Below are 19868 nucleotides of genomic sequence, written 5' to 3'. Positions count from 1 at the left end.
TAAGTTTAAATTGTGAAATTCGAATAATAAATTGTAATATTAAATATATATTTATAGTCAGATTGTATTTAATCAGCAAATTATTTTAATAAAATCTTGTGACAATATTTCCGTTACATTATCATTATACTTTATTTGTGTCTCATTTCGCAACATTAAATTATAATTTAATAAATAATATTTATATATATATAACTTAATAAATAAATCTTAATTTATATTTTTACATAGCATCTTTTGTATTTTAATGTGTAAAGTCTCTCCAAAGGAATTCCACGAATATATTAATATATATATATATATATTTATTTTTCTACGTACATACAACATAATGTTTATGAGTATATATTATTTCATTTTTCGTTGCCTCAATAAATGATTTCTCAAAGCAATTTGTTTTTCCTTGAAAGAACGTTTTACTTTTCCTTTTACTTTATGCTTTAACATTTGAAAAGCTTTGGTTTTTTTTTTCTCACGATTTGTTTTACTACAAAGTGGATTTTGTCGTCCATCTTTATAACCGAATCTTTCTCTTCCTTCTTGTCCTTTCTATAAAAAAAAAAAGAAATAAATTAAATATATAAATATATAAATAAACAAAAAAATAAAAGTGTTTTAGAACAAAAGATACAGGAAGACGATAATTTTACGTACAAAATGAATCGAAAAAAAATTGAAATTTTCTTGTTTAAATTTCATTTTTCGAATAAATCAAATCTGAAAACTTTTCAAGAACAGATGAATTTGAATAATTTTCAACTAAATACAAATAAATTATTGATAATATTCTATATATATTATTCTATACATGCAAATAAAATATATAAAATAAAATTTTAATATTTACATGTCATTTTTCGAAAAATTAAAAATATATATCCATGACAAAATGTATGTTAACATGCAATATCAACTATTTATATAAATATCAATGATTGATATCAAAATGTATAAGTGAACTAATATCATTACACTTAATATCTAACTATAGAAACCATTGTTACAATAAATAGATACAAAATACTAAAGATTAGTATCATTATAACTTCGGTTATTGTAATTTCCAAAAATTTGTCCAAAAATTTTTTATATTTTATTTTTGCATCTTGCAGATCCAAAGAATATATGGAATACTCAAACTTAATGGTTAATATTTCAAATTCATCATAATTTATGAAAAAATAACTTTTTAATTTATTTATTTTATTAATATTTATTGTCTGTTATCATCATATATTTATATTAATGAAAAATATTATATAGTGACATATTTAAACATATAATATTATGAATAAATATATATATGTATAGATAAAATTCTATTGTTCTAATTATTTGTAATTTCTTTTAATTATTTATAAAAATCTTTCTTATAAATATCTTGAAAACTAAACTGGCTGTATTTATAAGAAATTGTTCAAAATCTCGTCATCTATATATTTAAAAATCATCAAAATCGAGAAATTTTTCTACAATCTCCCATTTAATATTAATAATAATAATTAATAAAAAATACAAAAACACGAATTAATTTTTTGTTTATAGTTTATAACAAAATTAAAACAGATTAAAGATAAGATTGTTTTACTTAAATCGTGAACTTTGAGAGGAATTGCAAAAATTCAAGTGGGATTTCGATGGAATCTCAATATTCTTACAATATTCACAATCTTGAAATTCAAATTTAAAACAAAAACATAAACAATAATCTAATTTTAAATTGGAGATTGATTAAAACTTTTAATGAAATATACATATAAAATAATATTGATTGTGTCTAATTATTATTGAATCTATGCAAAGTTAAATATTTTCAGTCTCAACATGAGATTCAGAATGATAGAATAAAATATAAAAAATATGATAGAATAAATTATAAAAAATTCCGTTCGAATTTTTCTAGTTTTTTTTGAGATTTTAAAACTAACCTTCACAGATTCAATCCGAGTTTGTTTATCATGTTTTCGTTTTTTATAAATATTTTCTATATCAATCAATTTAACAAAATCCCCATGTTCTCTTTCACTAGAATGAACTCTCTTTAAACTAGCATATGTTATTTGTTGTTTTGCTAATGCCGTATCTATTTTTTTAAAATCTTCATCATTTAATAATCGTTCATTAGATATCAAAACTGCTTTCTCTCTTTTTTCTGCTATGATCATATCTTTTTTTTTCAATTTTGCGTTTTCTTTTTTTTCTATTTTTAATTGTTTTTTTTCAAATTTTGTTAACAGATTACATTGTTTTTGTTGATTTCGATTAATATTATCAATTTCTATATCTGTGTAATTAATTTTAAAATTATTACTTGTATATATATCATCATTTCTATATGATTTATTTTCCATATCATTGTTTCCATTCATTTCAATAACTTTTTTATTATTCATATTATTTATATTTTTCATATTAGATTTAATATTATTAACATCTAAAATTTCATTATCATTTTTGTTTACAAATACGTTTAGCTTTTTTTTTTCCTTTTCTTCCAACTCTTTTTTCTTTTCTTTTTTTTCATTATTATCACCATTGCCACATTCATCATTATCATAAAAAACATCATGATCATTATTATTATCAGTTTTGATATCACTGTTGTTATCATTATTATCGTCGTCATCGTCGTCATCATCATCATCATCATCATCATCATCATCATATCATCATCATCATCATCATCATAATCATAATTATTATCATTATCATTATCATTGTCACTATCATTAGCATTATCATTGTTACTATCATCATAATTTTCATCATTGATTACATTTATCCAATCATCCTTTCTAATCTGTAAACCATAATTTTTTTAATAACATTGATTTCTTATTATTATTATTAATTATTTAATTAATTAATAGTAATTTTTATTTTCAATATCTTACATTATCTTTAATCTTATTTTTTGAAATTTCTTTAACTTTGTCAAATTCATTGTCAAGTAAAACTTCAGCTCCTGGTATAAAATCATTAGTACACGTTTGACCATATTTTGGAATATTTAAAGTAATAGTTGCTTCTATAGGACGTCCTCTATCTTTTTTATGCAATAATTCAGGTATTGAATTTCTGAATACAGCAATCAAAGAACGTGCAGCCATCATTACACTTCGTTCCTTGTAATATTTGTATCGCGCTAAATCTTGTAATAAATCTGCATTCATAACTAAAGGACATCGTATACATATTTCTCTAATCGCATTTAATCTATAATTAATATTAAAATAATTTAATATTAACTAAAATAATATAATATTTCGAAAACATATATATATATATATGTGTGTGTGTGTATGTATATTTACTGTGTATTATTAAATATGTTTTTATGTTTAAATGTACATATATACATATTATATTTTACTTAATATACATATATACACATACACACACACACAATATACATACCCAATGGCCATGACATCTGCTGAATTACGTTCTGTAACAAAATTGTTTGCTAACGTTTTCAAAATTGGTTCTAATATATCAGGTGGTATAAGTTCATGAGATGCTTGAGCGACAAATTGTAGAAGCTTTGTTACTTCTAAAAAAAGAAAGATAAATAATTATATCTTATTTATTTATATTATTCATATTATTCATTGTTATTCAAATTTAACACAGAAAGTTGATACAATTTTTAATAATAAAAAAATTACCTCTTTGATGTGGTTGTAAAAATCTTTGTAAATAAGGATAAAAATTTAATAGAAATAAATTATGCAAACCAATAAGTCTTGAAATTACATCCAATGTTATTAATTTAATCTCAAATCTATCATTATTTTTTTCCAATTGTTTAAATAATTTTTCTGTAAAATCCTGTGGATCATGAATTAAATGTAATGCCGAAAAATTAAATCTCAATGTTTTCATCTCTTTTTTTTTAGATTTCTAAAATATTAAAAATTCAAAACGTTCATTATTAGCAAATTGCAATGTTCTATTATTCTATAATGATCTATTATTTATAATATATGATTTACTAATTGACTTACCATTAATAATCGTTTTGCTCTAGCTAATTCTTTATTTCGTTTTTTTGTTTTTTTATTTACTCTATTAGCCATCATAATTTCTTTAATATTTGATTCATTATCACTGTCAGTTTCCTCACTTATTTGTTCTTCTGGATCTGTTCCCAGAAAGAATTTTAAGCAAGCAACCATAACTTTAGTTGCTTTAACAAAACAACCTGTTGCTAGGACATTTACCGTTTTCGCATCATTCCAAATATTTTTATTATACAATTTTATCATGATATCTGCAGACATTTTTGCAGCCTTTACATTAGAATCTTTCAACATTGAAAACATAAAATTTTGTAGAGTTGTATTAATTTTTGCATTTTTTTGTTTAGAATTCACATTTTTAATATCAGTAATAATATGTGTTTCAAGAAATTGCCTTAAATTTTTATCTTGGCATCTTAAAAGTTCAAAAAACAAACTCAAAAGAGCAGTGGGTTCTAAGAGAGATTTATTACGTAGTTGTATTAAAACTTTACAAAATGTCTACAGAAAAAATTTACTTTAATTATAAAGAAGAAAATCAATTTAATGATTATTGTTAGTTTTTGACTATTATTAATATTTTATACTTACAAGTCGCATATCATTATCAAGTACCATATTATAGGTTTTTAATACATCAATAATTTCTTGAGGAAATGATTCTAACACATATGGATAACAATGAGCCACCTGTATTAATACAATAAAATAATATAATACTTAGAAATGATACAATTCCATAATTAAATAAAATAGTAATAATTTATATATGCAATATATTAAATTCATTTATATATATTTTGTGTTACATGTCTATAAAAAAAAAAATATTTCATAAATTTTAATGTTTTATTTTTTTTTTTAAATTAATCAGTACATAAAATTAAAATAAATAAATTTATATAATCAAAAAAGTTTAAGTCAATACATTTTCAATTTAACATATAAAATTGTACAAATAGTTTTGTATATTAAATCCAACAGTTTTAGATATGACAAGAATGAAATCATATGATACACAACATTTGAGTTTAGGCTCATTCAAATTATAATTTCCAACAATCGATAGCAAACCAAGTTGACACATAGATGGAATCTGTGAGAGTAAATTAGCATTTATATCAACTTTTTCAATAAGAATGGCACAAAAAATAGCAATCATCCTAGATATTGGAAAATTGTAAGGTCCACAAAAAGTATTTAACATTATCTTTTTTTTACTAGTATTTTTTCTTTTTTTCTTAAATTTTTGTTTCATGAACAGATATTTATCTTGTGTTGCAGGATTATACGAAGCAAGATATGATGCAATTAACATATATTTCGCATAATATGGTAAGTCAAAACTTAATGCCAATCTCATTGTTGATTCAATATCTTTAGATAATTGATCAGATTTTGTAAATTTTTCAGAAACTCGTAAATAAATGAACTCTAGATTTGCTTTAAAAGTTGCAGAAATATTTCTCCATAAGAAAACAGTATCATTTCTTTTAGTCTGATCAATTTCAGTAGGTTTTACATATTTAGAAAAATTTATTTTGGCCATATAACGTAGTTCATTAATATCTCGACAGAATAGAAAATACACAGAGAGAAATAGTTTTAAATAATTTTTATAAAATACACTGTCATGATCATATGATTTATTTAAAAATAAAATTTCGATAAATTCATTCCGTGTATATTGTGAAAAATGAATTTTAATAGGTTCATAAATAGTTTTAACACAAAACTTTTCCCACATTATATCACTTATAAATATTACACAAACATTGACATTTGATAATTCTTTGAGTTTTGAAAATGCAGATAATAAATTGACATCATTATCTCGTAATTTATCACATTTATCAAGTACTATTATAATTGGACGAGTATCTTTCATAAAAATTTCTTTGAGATTTATTATAAAGTCCAAAAAATTATCACATTTATGATATGTTTGTTTATTAGTTGATAAATTATTAAAATGCAATGATAAATCACTTAAAATATAGTCAAATATGTATCTACTGTTCACATGTTCTATACAATTAATAATAGCCACATTATATTTTAAATAAGAGAGCATATTTTGCACTACTAAAGATTTTCCAGTAGCTACATGACCATAAATAAATATACTATAAGGCATTGGTTCATCGGAATAACCAATTAATGAATATAATTGTATTATTACTTTCTTACGACATATGATTTTCCCATCTATATATTCCAAATATTTTTCCATAATTATTTTTAAAAATTCTTTAATAATAAATAATTTGAATGTTACTAAAAATATATTTTTTCATATATTTTGTTAATTATACCTGTAAAAAAAATTTTTTTCTAATATTTAAGAATCTCATATAATCATAAAAAATAATAACAAAATCATATTTAATTTTTCAGACTTATATGAATTATTTTATATTAATTTTCAAAACATTACCTGTGCTAAAAAAGTGACTGATTCATCAAGATTTTTATTAAACTTATTTGGTATTAAACAAAAAACTTCCAAAGTGGATTTATAATGTTGATACTGTTGAAGAAACTAAAAAATTATAAAAAACTGTATTAAATATATTAAATAATATTTTAATTTGAAAAACTTACTTCTTCTTTATAAGATTCAGGATCTCGTTTAATAAGATTTTGTAATTGTGGAAGATTCTCTGGTAAACGATTATTATGTCTCACCATTTTTTCATCTAAATTAATAAATAAAAATAAATTCAATTTATTTAGAAAATATTATTATTATAGAAATTATATATTTAACATAAATGAATGCAACATAAGGATTGAATAATAATTTCTTAAGTAAATTTTTTTGATCATAAAAACAAAATTAAATATTTTTTTATCTTTTTAATTCAAATTTATTATGATTTTATAATTTAATATTCATAAATACAATTTAATGATATATAATAGTAAATTATATATAGAATTATATATAATAGTAAAAAAAATATTTTATACACGTGCTTTGTATTTAATTGGTAAGTCAATAACCAATTTGAATCAATTTGTCAAATAAATTTATTTGTTTAAAATAAAAAAATTTAATTTATAAAATTAAGATAAAATAAAAAAAACTAATTATATTGAAAAATAAAAAATTTTCAGTTTTTACCATCTAAATTTCTAAATAAAACACTTTTAATATCTCAAGAAAATGAATCTTGAATCTTAAGAAAATGGAGGAAATTTTATGGTGTTTCTTTTTCAATTAGAAATAAACAAGATAAATAATTATTTAAATAAACAAATTATACATATAAAAAATAAAAAAAAATAATAATTATATATTACTCCATTATTTACTTCCATTATAAATAAATATATTTATACATAAATATATAATAACATATATATATATTTGTATATAAATAGTAACATAGACGCAAAATATTCATTTTATTATAAAGAATTCTATTCGAAAATTTTAATTTTATTGAAAATTTGTATATATATATAGAGCATAATAAATTATATATAAATCAAATTATTTTTCAGAAAATTTCTTCTAATAAAATTAAATCCCAAAGGTTTCAACATTTTTTCATCTAGATTTCATATAATGAAATCAACATTCAAAATTTCAGTATTTTTTCATTCTTTTCAATATAACTTTATAATAATAACATAGAATAAATTTTAAATTTAATTTTTAATATTATATTATTCTATTGCAAAAAATATTAAATATAATAAATATTATAATTATATATTATATATTATATATTATTCATTCATGTTTGTAAATAATAGGAAAGTATAAGTGAAAAAATATATTTTTAATTATATTTTTTATTTATGTTTAACAGTATTATTTTTTATAGATTTTATTTTCTATTTATTTTCATTTTCAATATTATATGATGTATTAAATATATTTTTTTATTGAAACCAGCTGATTGGCTTCTTTCAATAATATTATTAATTTCTTGTAAACTTTTTCCACTTTCATAATGATTTATAATCAATTTTCTTAATTCAATTAAAATCTTATTACTTTTTCTATCTATTCAATAATTTAAATGCTATAGATTAATATTGTTTAAAACAAAAGAATAATTGCCAATTATTTTTTATATATAATTCATATATAATGAATAGGGATTTCATGTATAATGAACAGAAATTTCGCTATATAATAAAAAAAATTCCCTAGATATATCCTAGATATACATTAAATATACATTATTTATATGTTGGCTATACAAGTTTTAAAGATTAATTATAACATTTTTTTTTATTTTTCATGTTTTTAAATAATAAAAAAATTCGTAAATCAATAATATAGTATAATAATGAATTTTGTTATATAAAATAAATATAAATAAAAAATTTTTAAGAGAGATAAGAAAGATATTTTTTTTCATTTATACTATATTTCTATATAGTGTACGAATGATTAAATAAATATTATATTAAGTAAAAAAATTATACGTAATTTAAATAAAATTGTAACAAATTGAAAAAATGCTGAACTTTGAAGATTGTTTTCTCTTTCTCAAATGAATTTCTCATCGACAAAAAAAATATTCAATTATATAGTATATAATTATACATATAAACATTTAATAAAATCAAAATTTGTAGATAGGATAAATTTCTTTGTAATATAAAGGAAGCCTTTTTAGCATCTGACTTTAGTAAGTGATATATCAAAAGTTTAAATTTCATTGCAAGATTTGAAATTTTAATGCAATTTTTTTTTAAATATTTATATTAATATAGACATCAAATATTTGATATAACATATGATGATAATGGGAAACGATAATGAAACATCAGATAGTGAAGAAGAAATTCTCGTATATGTAGAATTTGAAGTACTTGATGATAATGTGTTTAATGAGAAACAATTACAATTAGACATGATTGGTATAGATACAGAACATCCTATAATGCAAATTAATGGAAAGGTAAATAATAGGTAAATTAATATTTTATTGATTTTTATTGATTTTAATATTTTATAATATTTTTTTGTTTGATAATTTTAGTTTTATGAAGGTACTTATGAAGATGTCGTTGGTACTTGTATGTTTTTTACAAAAACTAATGATTCTACAATGAGTGATCCTGTATTTGATACTGTTCCAAATTTTAAATATTTTGCTAAAACTAAAAAATTTTTAAAAATGCAAAGAATCTTCATAAAATCTAGAACAGAAGTTCTTGGTGATTCTGAAAACAATCAATGTATTCCAAATTCATATACACTTAAACAAGCAGGAATACCATTTCAATATCAAACAGAAGGTATTAAAAGTTTAATTTATTCAATAATTGTTTATATGATGTGATTCCAATTATAAGGTATATAATTTATTTTATAGCTCTTTTATTTTGGAAGACTATGCGAAATAATAGATTAAATGCATTACATTCATATTTAGAAAAACAACGTATCAGACAACAAAAAAAATCTCAAGGCATAATATTAGAATCTGAATCTGATGAAGATAATCCATTTGCTATGTATGAACATAAAGGAGAAACTTTTAATTTAGACAAGTCAGAACATATTCATGTTGATTCAAAAAAAGAATTAAGTAATTCTGATAATTATTAATCTAATAAAAATTAATATTTTAAAGAAGATATGTAATATATATATATATATATATATATATATATATATATATATATATATATATATATATATATAAAAGAATGAATTTTTAATAATGAATTTTTATTTTGAAAAATAATGATTGTTTTTTAATCAAAAATATATACTAAAAAAATTCTGAAAAAAAGCTTAATACAATTTGGAATATATAAAACAGAATTAAAAACAAAATATGATATTTTATTTCTTAATAATTAGCATTTATTTTTTTAAAGATTTGTACATAATATAAAATGTTTTATATAAAAATATAAGATATTAAAATTCTACATATTATAGAATAATAAATAATATAGATGATTGATAATTATTTTTAATTTTTAATATACATTATTTGATTTTATTTTTTTAATTTAATAAAAAAATTAACATAATAATATTTTATATCAAATTATATTAAATTCATATGATAATAAAAATAATATGATATACATGATATAAAAATTATTTTATATCAAATTCATTGATATAAAAGTATTATTTTAATAAAATGAGAACTTTTCTTTATTTGATATTTAAAAAATTTTTAATATTATATTATACATATATGATATTATATATTACTGTAATTTTTAATGTAATATTATACATTACTAATTTTTATTAATGTAACAATATTTATTTAAATTAATCTTTAAATACTGAATTATTTTTAGACATTAATGTATTAATTGTGTAATTATATGTATTAATTAATGATTTAATATGTATAGAAAAATATAAAATTGTATTAAATTGCACGATTTTTTATATTAAAACCATGTAATGCAAATATTTAAATACATAAGTACAGTTTTTTTTTTTCCAAGTTATTACCAATTCAAGTTACTAGGAAGTTCATCAGGATAATCTCCTGTTAAACAAGCAGTACAATGACCAATGTAACTGCTTTCACGATTATCCATACCGAATCTTACAGCTTTTACAAGTCCATCTACTGAAAGATACGTTAAGCTATCAGCTCCAACATGTTTTGCTAATTTTACATTATCCAATTTATTAGCAATTAACTCTTCTCTAGTTGGAATATTAATTCCCATATAGCAAGGATATTTTAATGGAGGAGAAGCTATCCTAATATGAACCTGCAAAGACAAAAATTTAATAACATCATTTAATAAATCATTATTTAATTTCTTAATAAACTTTTTTATCAATTTTATAAAAAAAGAATTACTTCTTTTGCTCCTGCATCACGAAGTAATTTAATAATAGGTCCAATAGTATTTCCTCTAACAATCGAATCATCTATAAGAATTAATTTTTTTCCTTTTACATTTTCTGATAAAGCTCCAAATTTTTTTGCCACACCAAGTTGTCTGAGTCGTGTACTAGGTTGAATAAATGTTCTACCAACATATCTATTTTTGCATAGTACTTCCGCAAACGGTATTTGAGACTGCAAATTAATAATATTATTTTAAAGATATTATTTGTTTATAAAATTTAAAAGAAATTATATATTAATATAATTTTTTAATGTTAAAATAAATTATACATTTAAATCAATTTTGTGAATTACTTATACCATATAAAATAAAGATTGGATAAACGAATTGGATAATAATTAAAAATTCAGAAGTTATAAAGTCAATAGTTGCAATTATTAAAGTAAAGCCTTCTCTCTTAGAATTTGAGCTGAATTTAAAATTTTTGTTTTATATCTTGTTGAGTGGAAAAAAACAACAAATGAAAAAAAGCAAAAATAAAGATAGTTGAAAAGAAATATGATACAAATTAATACAACAATTAAAATTCTTTATTTCTTATAAATATTTTTAATAAATTTATCAATATATAAAATTTTTTTGATTAAAACAATATCATTGATATTATATAATAAGTGATTTTAAGTTTTTTTCATTTGTTGAGATTTTAGAAATTCATGATACTAAAAATTATGAATATTTTAACATAATACAATATTGATTTAAATTACTACTTTAGATATAGAAATAATGAAATTAAAACAATCTTTAGAAATTATAAAGAATAAGATTAATAAAACAATTATCAAAAATTAATTATAAAATAAACTTGAATTCAATAAATAAAAATTAAATTAGCAATTGATTCATTTAAATTCATTTACAGAAGATCAAAAACCTGCATTACATACAGTTCTATCAGCAAATGTGTCATTTAATTCTTGTCATTATTATATAATGATAATATATCTTATATGTCTCATTTGTAGCTACTAACATTAAATATGCATGTATCAATACACACTTTTAAAGGCCTTTTGATATCATAAATTTCTAAAGTTAAAATTGTTATTTTTGGATTCTCATCAAAATCTATTAATAAAAAATAAATATTGCTTTCAAGTTCCTTCAAATTATATATTATTTTTGATCTTATTTTAATTAGAAAATATTCACAAACATATTAACAAAAGTTTTGTTAAAAGAAAAATAAAAAATAAGAAAATTTAATTATTTCATTGGTTTTAAAATTTTTAATTAGAATCATGTTATATTGTTCAATCATAGAATTTTTATGACATGGATATCTAATAGTGGGAATAAATTTGTATTTACCAGATTATTTTTTTTATTGTAAATTTATATTCTGCATTTATAATTAAATAATTTTATTATTAATACTTACTATTTTAATTAAAAAATTTTAATACATTTACCTGTCTGGCATATCCATGTGCTGCTGCAGTTCCAGATTCAGGTACTGAACTAACTATATCTGCTTCTATTGGAGATTCCAAAGCAAGTTCTCGACCACATTGCATTCGAACAGAATAAACCATCTGTCCTATTATATAAAGTGAAATAAATTATTTATTGATATTATTGATATATATATATATATATGATATAATATACTTTATATATATATATGATATATAATATATTAAGTATATTATATCATATATATATGATATATATGATATAATATACTTAATATACTTATGATATAATATGATATACTTTTTACCTTCAAAAATACTGTCACTACGTGCAAAATAAACATATTCAAAGATGCAGAATGCTTGAGGCTTTTTATCTGGTCTATCAACAATATCTATAGTTTTTATACCCTCCCGTGTCAATTCTACAATCTCTCCAGGAAATACTTCACGCACATATCGTGCTCCAATACTTAAAAAGCCACATGATTCAGATGATATAACCCAACCTTCAGCTTCATCATCATCATCTGATTCATTTCCTGATATAAAAAAATTTCTTTTATTTTATTGTTTTATAAAATTTTATAAAGTTTTTAATTAATTAATAAAATATAATATATTATAATATGATAAATTTTAATAACAAAAAAAATTTAATATAATAAAAAATTTTCTAATATTTTTTTATTGCAAATTATTGATAATATTTTGTAATTATAATTATAGAATATAAATTTTACATACCCAAATTACCAATAGGTACAATTTTTCCAAGGCATAATGGACGATTTCCATAAGGATCTCTAACACCATATATCTTATCTCTTTGCATAATTACTAATGAATATGATAATGGTGCTAATTGCATAAGGTGTTTTATTCGTGCTGGCCAATCTGGACCATTAACTTCACCTTCAGGAGGATTTAAACAGAGTGCTTGTGTTATCAATTCAGAATCTGAGTATGTTGATAAACCAACTCCACGTCCTAATACCTAAAATTAGCAAAATTTTTCTAAAAATAAATATTAAATTAATATAAAACTTTTGGATGTGTTTTAGTTACCATTTTTCTTAATGATTCTGTATTCACTAATTCTCCATTGTGAGCAACTGCTAACGCTCCATGTGCAGTATGTACCACAAATGGTTGACAATTAACTTCTTCACTTGCTGCACTTGTACTATATCTGGTATGACCAATTCCAAGATTTCCATTTAGTTTTTTCATGTTTTCATCATTAAAAATGTTATTAATCATACCCATGCCTTTATGGACATGAAAAGATTTTGAACATACACCTTCACTTGTAACAATACCTGCACTTTCTTGACCTCTATGCTGTAATGCTACTAAACCTAAATGAACATTAATTATATATGTATATATAATTTATTAGTTATATATATTATTATTATTAATATTAATATTTATTGTATTTTTTTAATTTTTATAATATATATATATTTAATATATATATTTATTATGATATATTATATATAATAATATATATAATATATAAATTAATAAATAACTACAATGTTCTCTAAAAATACAAATAAAATTTAAATTTACCCAAACAAATTACTTGAGCAACATCAATTTGAGATGGCCAATCACCTGCAGCAATACATCCAAAAACTCCACATTCATGTGTAAGGCCAGTTATTATTTCATCTCTCAATTGTTTTTTATTTTGGAATGCTTTAACTCTTTTATTTTCCTGAGATATTATCTGATTACAAGAATTTGTTTGCATATTGCAAAATATTTTAATTATAATCTAAAAAATATTATATTTATTAAATTATATTATGAAATTTCTATTATTATTAAAATAAATTAATTTATTTTATTGTAATTGAATGTTAGATTGAAATTAAATTCTTAATTATATATTGAATTAATTATAAAAGATGAAAATAAATTAAAGTTAAATTATATAGTATTATACAATAATAAAAAAAAATATTATTATATTATTAAACATAGTAGACCCCCCTGAGATTTCTTCTGAATTATCATCAGTAATAACCCTCTATGAACTGTTGACCTTTAATAAACAGATAAATTTTATTTTTTTACTATATATATATATATATGTATTCTTTTTATTTGCTTAATCAATATTTTGCAACTGATTTCATCATTGTATCCCCGATTTATCAGTATGTATGTTGATATCAATATATATAAAAAATATTTATAAATTAATCTTATTATTCTTAATGTAATATTATAAAAAATTTTAGTAATTATATTAGTATCTTAATAATTATTTTTATATTATTTTTAATTAAAATTGTAGTAAATATTGACTAAAAAAAAAGAAAAAAACAGGAAATCTTTAAAAAAATAAAAAAAGAAATATGTTTCTTTCTTCAATTTGTAATATAGTTTTTAGGACTTAAAATTTATTACGATATACGCATGCGTTTATGAATATACTTTTATATATATATATATTTATTATCTTATTAAATTAAGAACTTGTTTAATAGGAAAAAATTACAATAAATACAAATGAAAAACAACGAATAATGCAATTTTTATTTAAAAATAATTATAATAATGATTTTACTAATTTGATAAAAATTCAATCAATTAAACTGTTCAAATTATTGACTATGATTGGCATCCTTTTATTACAGACTGTACCTACTTGTTAAATAAAATTTTTGGCGGTTTTATAATTAAAATGAAAAAAGATTATGGGTATATTTTTTTCAAATTATTTCTTTTACTAATTTCCATTATTATATTTCTTTAATAATATCATTAGAATCGAGTATTGCATCGAAACATTTTCTTTTAAGTATACAAATTTTAAATTACGTATGTAAGTACATACCACGTGCGTCAAAGGTTTAAACGTTCGTGATGTTTTACTATCAACTCGAAGAAGATCAGCATGAAATATGTTTCTCAACTGACTTTAAATATACAAATGAATACGTAGACCAATGAAAATCTGTTTTTGACTGGAGGGGTTAACTTATTTAGCTATTATCTTTTAAACTCTTTAACTATTTTATATTTATTATGTTATATTAAAGTACTGAACATAATTCTTTAAAGTTTTATGAAAAATCGATAATAATTTATTGTTTAAATAATAAATATACTATATTATCATCATTATTATTATTATTATGATTATTATTATTATTATTATTATTATTATTATTATTATTATTATTATTTCAGCCTGTATCTAATTTATCTGAATAATTATTGTTTTTTGTTTTTTTAGAATAGTCATTATAACTATTTCAATATTATAATTATTTAAAGTTCTTCAATCATTTTCAAATAAGCTAAATTTTCTATAAACAAATTAAACATAAATCCAAGATTATATAAAAATATGTTATATCTTCTACATGTCATAATTGTAGAAACCTATTTGTATTCATTAATTTTATTATGATTTTTTATATTATTTATAAACTTTTCAAAAATAAACTGAAATTGTATATTTAAAATAAATATATAATAATAATAATATTTAAAATAAATATTTTGTTACTGTTAAATATTTTTAAACTTTTCGATAATTATTCTTTATATGATATCATGATTTACCAATAAACTCGCAATAACGAATAAGCACCAATCGAAGAAAGAAGAATTTTGAAAGTGGGGATCGTTAAAGAACTTAATTGTTGAGAATTGAGAAATTGCATAGTATTCTTAAAGTAAATTTTAAACGAGAAACATGAATAGTAAGTATAATATAATAGATAGTATATAGTATATAATATAATAGATATTTTATATTTTATATTAAAAAAACGACCAAATTTATGTATTTAAAAAAAGGAGAAAAAATATGATTATAAAAAATGAAATAATTTTTTTTTTATTTAATTTATTTGGTATAAATATTAATTTTAAGTTTCAAAATATTTTTCAAAAACAATATATCAATACATAATTGATTTTATTTTATAATCATTGTATGTTTATTTTAAGATATATGTTAAAATGTAAAAAAAAAATTATAATCAACAATCTTATTTAATATGACAAATGAAAGATTTTATTGTATTTGAAATATTTACAATTTTATAATTTGTATTAATTTTATATATTTTAAAAGTTTAATTTTATATAATTATAAAATTAAATTTAATTTAAAATTTATATTATTAAATAAATAAATCCTTTATTTTGATATCGCTTTTAATTAATTGAAAAAATAAAATTTAATAAAAATATAATTATATATATCATTTTATTGTTATATAACATCAATAATATATCATTAATCATGAAATTATATAGAGTTTTTTTAAATATAATAAAATGATTTGACATTTATAATATCTATTCTTTTATAAAATAATTTTTTTATTATTATTTTAAATTTAATATTATATACTAATATATTGATAAATAATTTAATATTAATTAATATATTTTGTTGTATTATTATGATATTTATGTAAGAATTGAACTAATATAATTTAAAATTCCTATTAAATAATTTTTTTATAAAATTAAATTTATTAATATTAATATTTACTAATATAAAATAAATAAATTCCATTTAATTAGAATATAAATGTGGAGAACTCATTATTGAAGGAAAGACCAAAAAAGTATATGAAGTTTTAAATGATTCTACTTTGTGTCTTTTACAAAGTAAGGATCGTATTACTGCTGAAGATGGTAAAAAATTTCATGATTTAAAAGGAAAAGCTGCAATTAGTACAGCTACTACAGCTAAAGTATTTCAATTATTAAATGAAGCTGGAATAAAAACAGCTTTTGTTGAATTAGTAAATGACACTATTTTTGTTGCCCAAAAATGTCAAATGATACCAATTGAATGGGTTACTCGAAGATTAGCCACTGGCAGTTTCTTAAAAAGACATCAAGGTATATAATATAATGTATAGTATAAACACATAATATAATAATATGATAAAATAATAAAAATAAATTTTAAAAAAAATTTTTATTATGAGCATTTATTTTCAATGTTACATTTTGCTTTTTATTATTTAGGTGTTCCTGAAGGTTATAGATTTAATCCACCTTTACAAGAAACATTCTTTAAAGATGATATTAATCATGATCCTCAATGGTCAGAAGAACAAATTATTTCTGCTGGTTTTAAATTGAATGAACTCATAATAGGAAAAGATGAATTTGATATTATGCAACATACTGCACTTACTATATTTGAGATTTTAGAAAGAACATGGGCAAGTAGAGATTGTGCACTTATAGATATGAAAATAGAATTTGGTGTGAATGTAAACAATGAAATTATGGTAGCAGATATAATTGATAGTGATTCTTGGAGACTTTGGCCATCTGGTGATAAAAGATTAATGAAAGATAAACAGGTATTTATTTTTATTAATAACAGGTATTGGTTTTTATTAGTTTCATTATTTTGTTTGTAGATATATAGAAATTTAGATATTGTTACTGAAGAAGATTTGAATACTGTAAAATGTAATTTTAAATGGATACAAGATCAACTTGACCACATTCTTCCGTTATCTAATAGTCTTGTTATTATTTTAATGGGATCACTTTCTGATGAAGGCCATTGTAAAGAAATAGCAAAACATGCAAAATCTTTAGGTTTAAAAGTTCAATTTCGTGTTTGCAGTGCTCATAAAGGTACTCAAGAAACATTGCGTATTCTTGCAGAATATGAAAATATTTATGAAAAGGTATATATTAGTTCAAAAAATGAATTATAATATATATATATATAATTTTTATATATATTTTTTATGTATAATTTATTATTTTTTATTTTAAATAAATCTCAATTTTTATAATTGAATCTTTTAAAGTATAACTTTAAACTTATTTTTATATTTTGTTTTTTAAGAAAAATTTCAAAAAATAGTTTTTATAAAAAAAAATTTTTTAAATATATTATGTATTTACATTATGCTTACAACAATAACAGTAAAGATAAATTTATTATATATATCAATAATTTATATATATCATATATTTGAATTCATAATCAATTATATAGAGTATCCCAATTAAATTGAATTTGAATATCTGTCAAACTACTGACAACATAAAAAAATATTTTAAATAAAAATTCAATGATTTAGGGGATATACAAATACAAATAATTAATTTTTTTTATGAATATATAGAAATCATCAATTTAATTTTTTATATAGAAATCATTAATTTAATTCAATTTAATTTTTTAAAAGAAATTATATAATTTTTATTGTACTAATTGATGCAATTTGTTATTTTCTACAAAAAAATATTAAGTTATTATGTCGAAAAATCTTTAGTTTAAAAAAAATATTTTAATTTAAAATTTGTAAAAATAATATACAATAGAATATCATTTATTTTTTATATGATAATTTTATAAATTTGAAGTTAATATATCTCGTAAAAATTTTTTGATATAAATAATTTAGTACTTTTTGAAGAAAATAACAAGCTATATATTACTTTTTATATATAATTACTTCATTAGCAATAAAAATTATATGATTGCATTAAAAAATTAAAGTTATTTTTTTATATATATTCATCTCATAAAAAATCATATTATTTATATATTCATTCAACTTTTATTTAAAATATTTTTTTGAAATAAAAATTATATTATCAAAATAATTTGGCAAATTTATCCAGATCAATTTAAATAGAACATACACTCTGTATATGTATATCTTTATGGATATATATATATATATATATATATATATATATATATTATATATACATATATTTTACATATATTTTGAAATTTTTAATCATTAAAACAATAGAGAATTATTAGAACTGTAAATGTTAATAAAACTGATATATAAACTGATAATAAATGTATGATATTTATTTCTAAATTATCACAAATTTTTCTTGTACACATTTTTCTCCTAGATAGTGCTAATAGCTGTAGCAGGAAGGAGTAATGGATTAGGTCCAGTACTCTCTGGAAATACATGTCTGCCTGTCATTAATTGTCCACCTTTCAAACCAGAAAATATTTCCCAAGATTTATGGTCATCGATCAATGTTCCATCAGGTGAATTGACAATTATAATTTAATTATATTTTCTTATCATAAAATATATATTATTAAACAGAATTTTTAAAATTTTTAGGAATTGGATGTACCACAGTGATCTATCCTGAAAGTGCAGCATTAGCAGCCGCTCAAATTCATGCATTGCATGATCATCTAGTTTGGGCACGTCTACGAGTAAAGCAGTTAAAAAATTACATTGCTTTAAAACAAGCTGATATTAATTTAAAGAATCTTATTGTATAAAAAATTTGAATTATTTAATATTAATTTACGATTTAATTTTATAAATCACATTTTAAAATTTCATTAAAATTCATTTTATAAATATAATTAGTATTAAATAATTCATATTATATTAATTATTTGTAAAAATTTATATGTATCAATATATAAATATTTAGCTGTTAATTTAGTAAATTTTTCTTTCTATTAAATGTCATTTATATTGTTTTTTACAAATTTATAGTAATCATTTTATTAATCATATTTAAGTCATTTTGAATCATTATGAATTTACAT

General features: G+C 19.6%; 5 protein-coding genes across 6 annotated transcripts; 2 read left to right on the top strand and 3 right to left on the bottom strand.

Moving 5' to 3' along the window:
- Positions 1 to 282: 282 nt before the first annotated feature.
- On the bottom strand, positions 283 to 7286 carry Mys45A (SDA1 domain containing protein Mys45A). The gene is given in 11 exon segments (XM_086914058.1): positions 283 to 549; positions 1929 to 2663; positions 2666 to 2800; positions 2895 to 3216; positions 3418 to 3553; positions 3669 to 3903; positions 4008 to 4523; positions 4614 to 4712; positions 6460 to 6564; positions 6627 to 6721; positions 7150 to 7286. Coding segments are annotated over 10 exon segments (2571 nt in total). The 5' UTR covers positions 6714 to 6721; positions 7150 to 7286; the 3' UTR covers positions 283 to 348.
- Positions 4858 to 6564, bottom strand: Orc5 (origin recognition complex subunit 5). Its single transcript, XM_086914059.1, has 2 exons — positions 6460 to 6564; positions 4858 to 6337 (listed from the first exon to the last, which is right to left on the bottom strand). The coding sequence occupies exon 2, from the start codon at positions 6253 to 6255 to the stop codon at positions 4960 to 4962; it is 1296 nt and encodes a 431-aa protein (XP_086770185.1). The 5' UTR covers positions 6256 to 6337; positions 6460 to 6564; the 3' UTR covers positions 4858 to 4959.
- Positions 7287 to 8192: 906 nt separating the features above from the next.
- Positions 8193 to 10447, top strand: LOC100872810 (uncharacterized). Its single transcript, XM_031916336.2, has 4 exons — positions 8193 to 8674; positions 8760 to 8947; positions 9029 to 9287; positions 9365 to 10447. Exons 2-4 carry the CDS (start codon positions 8783 to 8785, stop codon positions 9598 to 9600), a joined length of 660 nt encoding a protein of 219 aa, XP_031772196.1. The 5' UTR covers positions 8193 to 8674; positions 8760 to 8782; the 3' UTR covers positions 9601 to 10447.
- Positions 9839 to 15426, bottom strand: LOC100872455 (amidophosphoribosyltransferase). 2 transcript variants are annotated; one of them, XM_003693381.4, is made up of 8 exons: positions 15162 to 15426; positions 13886 to 14093; positions 13376 to 13668; positions 13055 to 13304; positions 12616 to 12849; positions 12305 to 12432; positions 10838 to 11059; positions 9839 to 10745 (listed from the first exon to the last, which is right to left on the bottom strand). In XM_003693381.4, exons 2-8 carry the CDS (start codon positions 14067 to 14069, stop codon positions 10473 to 10475), a joined length of 1584 nt encoding a protein of 527 aa, XP_003693429.1. In that variant the 5' UTR covers positions 14070 to 14093; positions 15162 to 15426; the 3' UTR covers positions 9839 to 10472. The 2 variants fall into 2 exon arrangements, with proteins under 2 accessions (XP_003693429.1, XP_086770182.1); XM_086914056.1 differs by having other exon boundaries at positions 13886 to 14363; positions 15162 to 15258.
- Paics (PAICS bifunctional enzyme) lies at positions 15386 to 19757 on the top strand. The gene is made up of 6 exons (XM_003693383.3): positions 15386 to 16035; positions 16871 to 17194; positions 17324 to 17667; positions 17728 to 18003; positions 19202 to 19346; positions 19426 to 19757. The coding sequence occupies exons 1-6, from the start codon at positions 16029 to 16031 to the stop codon at positions 19590 to 19592; spliced, it is 1263 nt and encodes a 420-aa protein (XP_003693431.1). The 5' UTR covers positions 15386 to 16028; the 3' UTR covers positions 19593 to 19757.
- Positions 19758 to 19868: the final 111 nt, after the last annotated feature.

Source organism: Apis florea, unplaced genomic scaffold (genome assembly GCF_048593485.1).
Source record: "Apis florea isolate Af1SG1 unplaced genomic scaffold, ASM4859348v1 contig_3571_pilon, whole genome shotgun sequence".
In the NCBI taxonomy this organism is placed as follows: Eukaryota; Metazoa; Arthropoda; class Insecta; order Hymenoptera; family Apidae; genus Apis; species Apis florea.
This window is presented reverse-complemented; position numbering and strand designations above follow the sequence as displayed.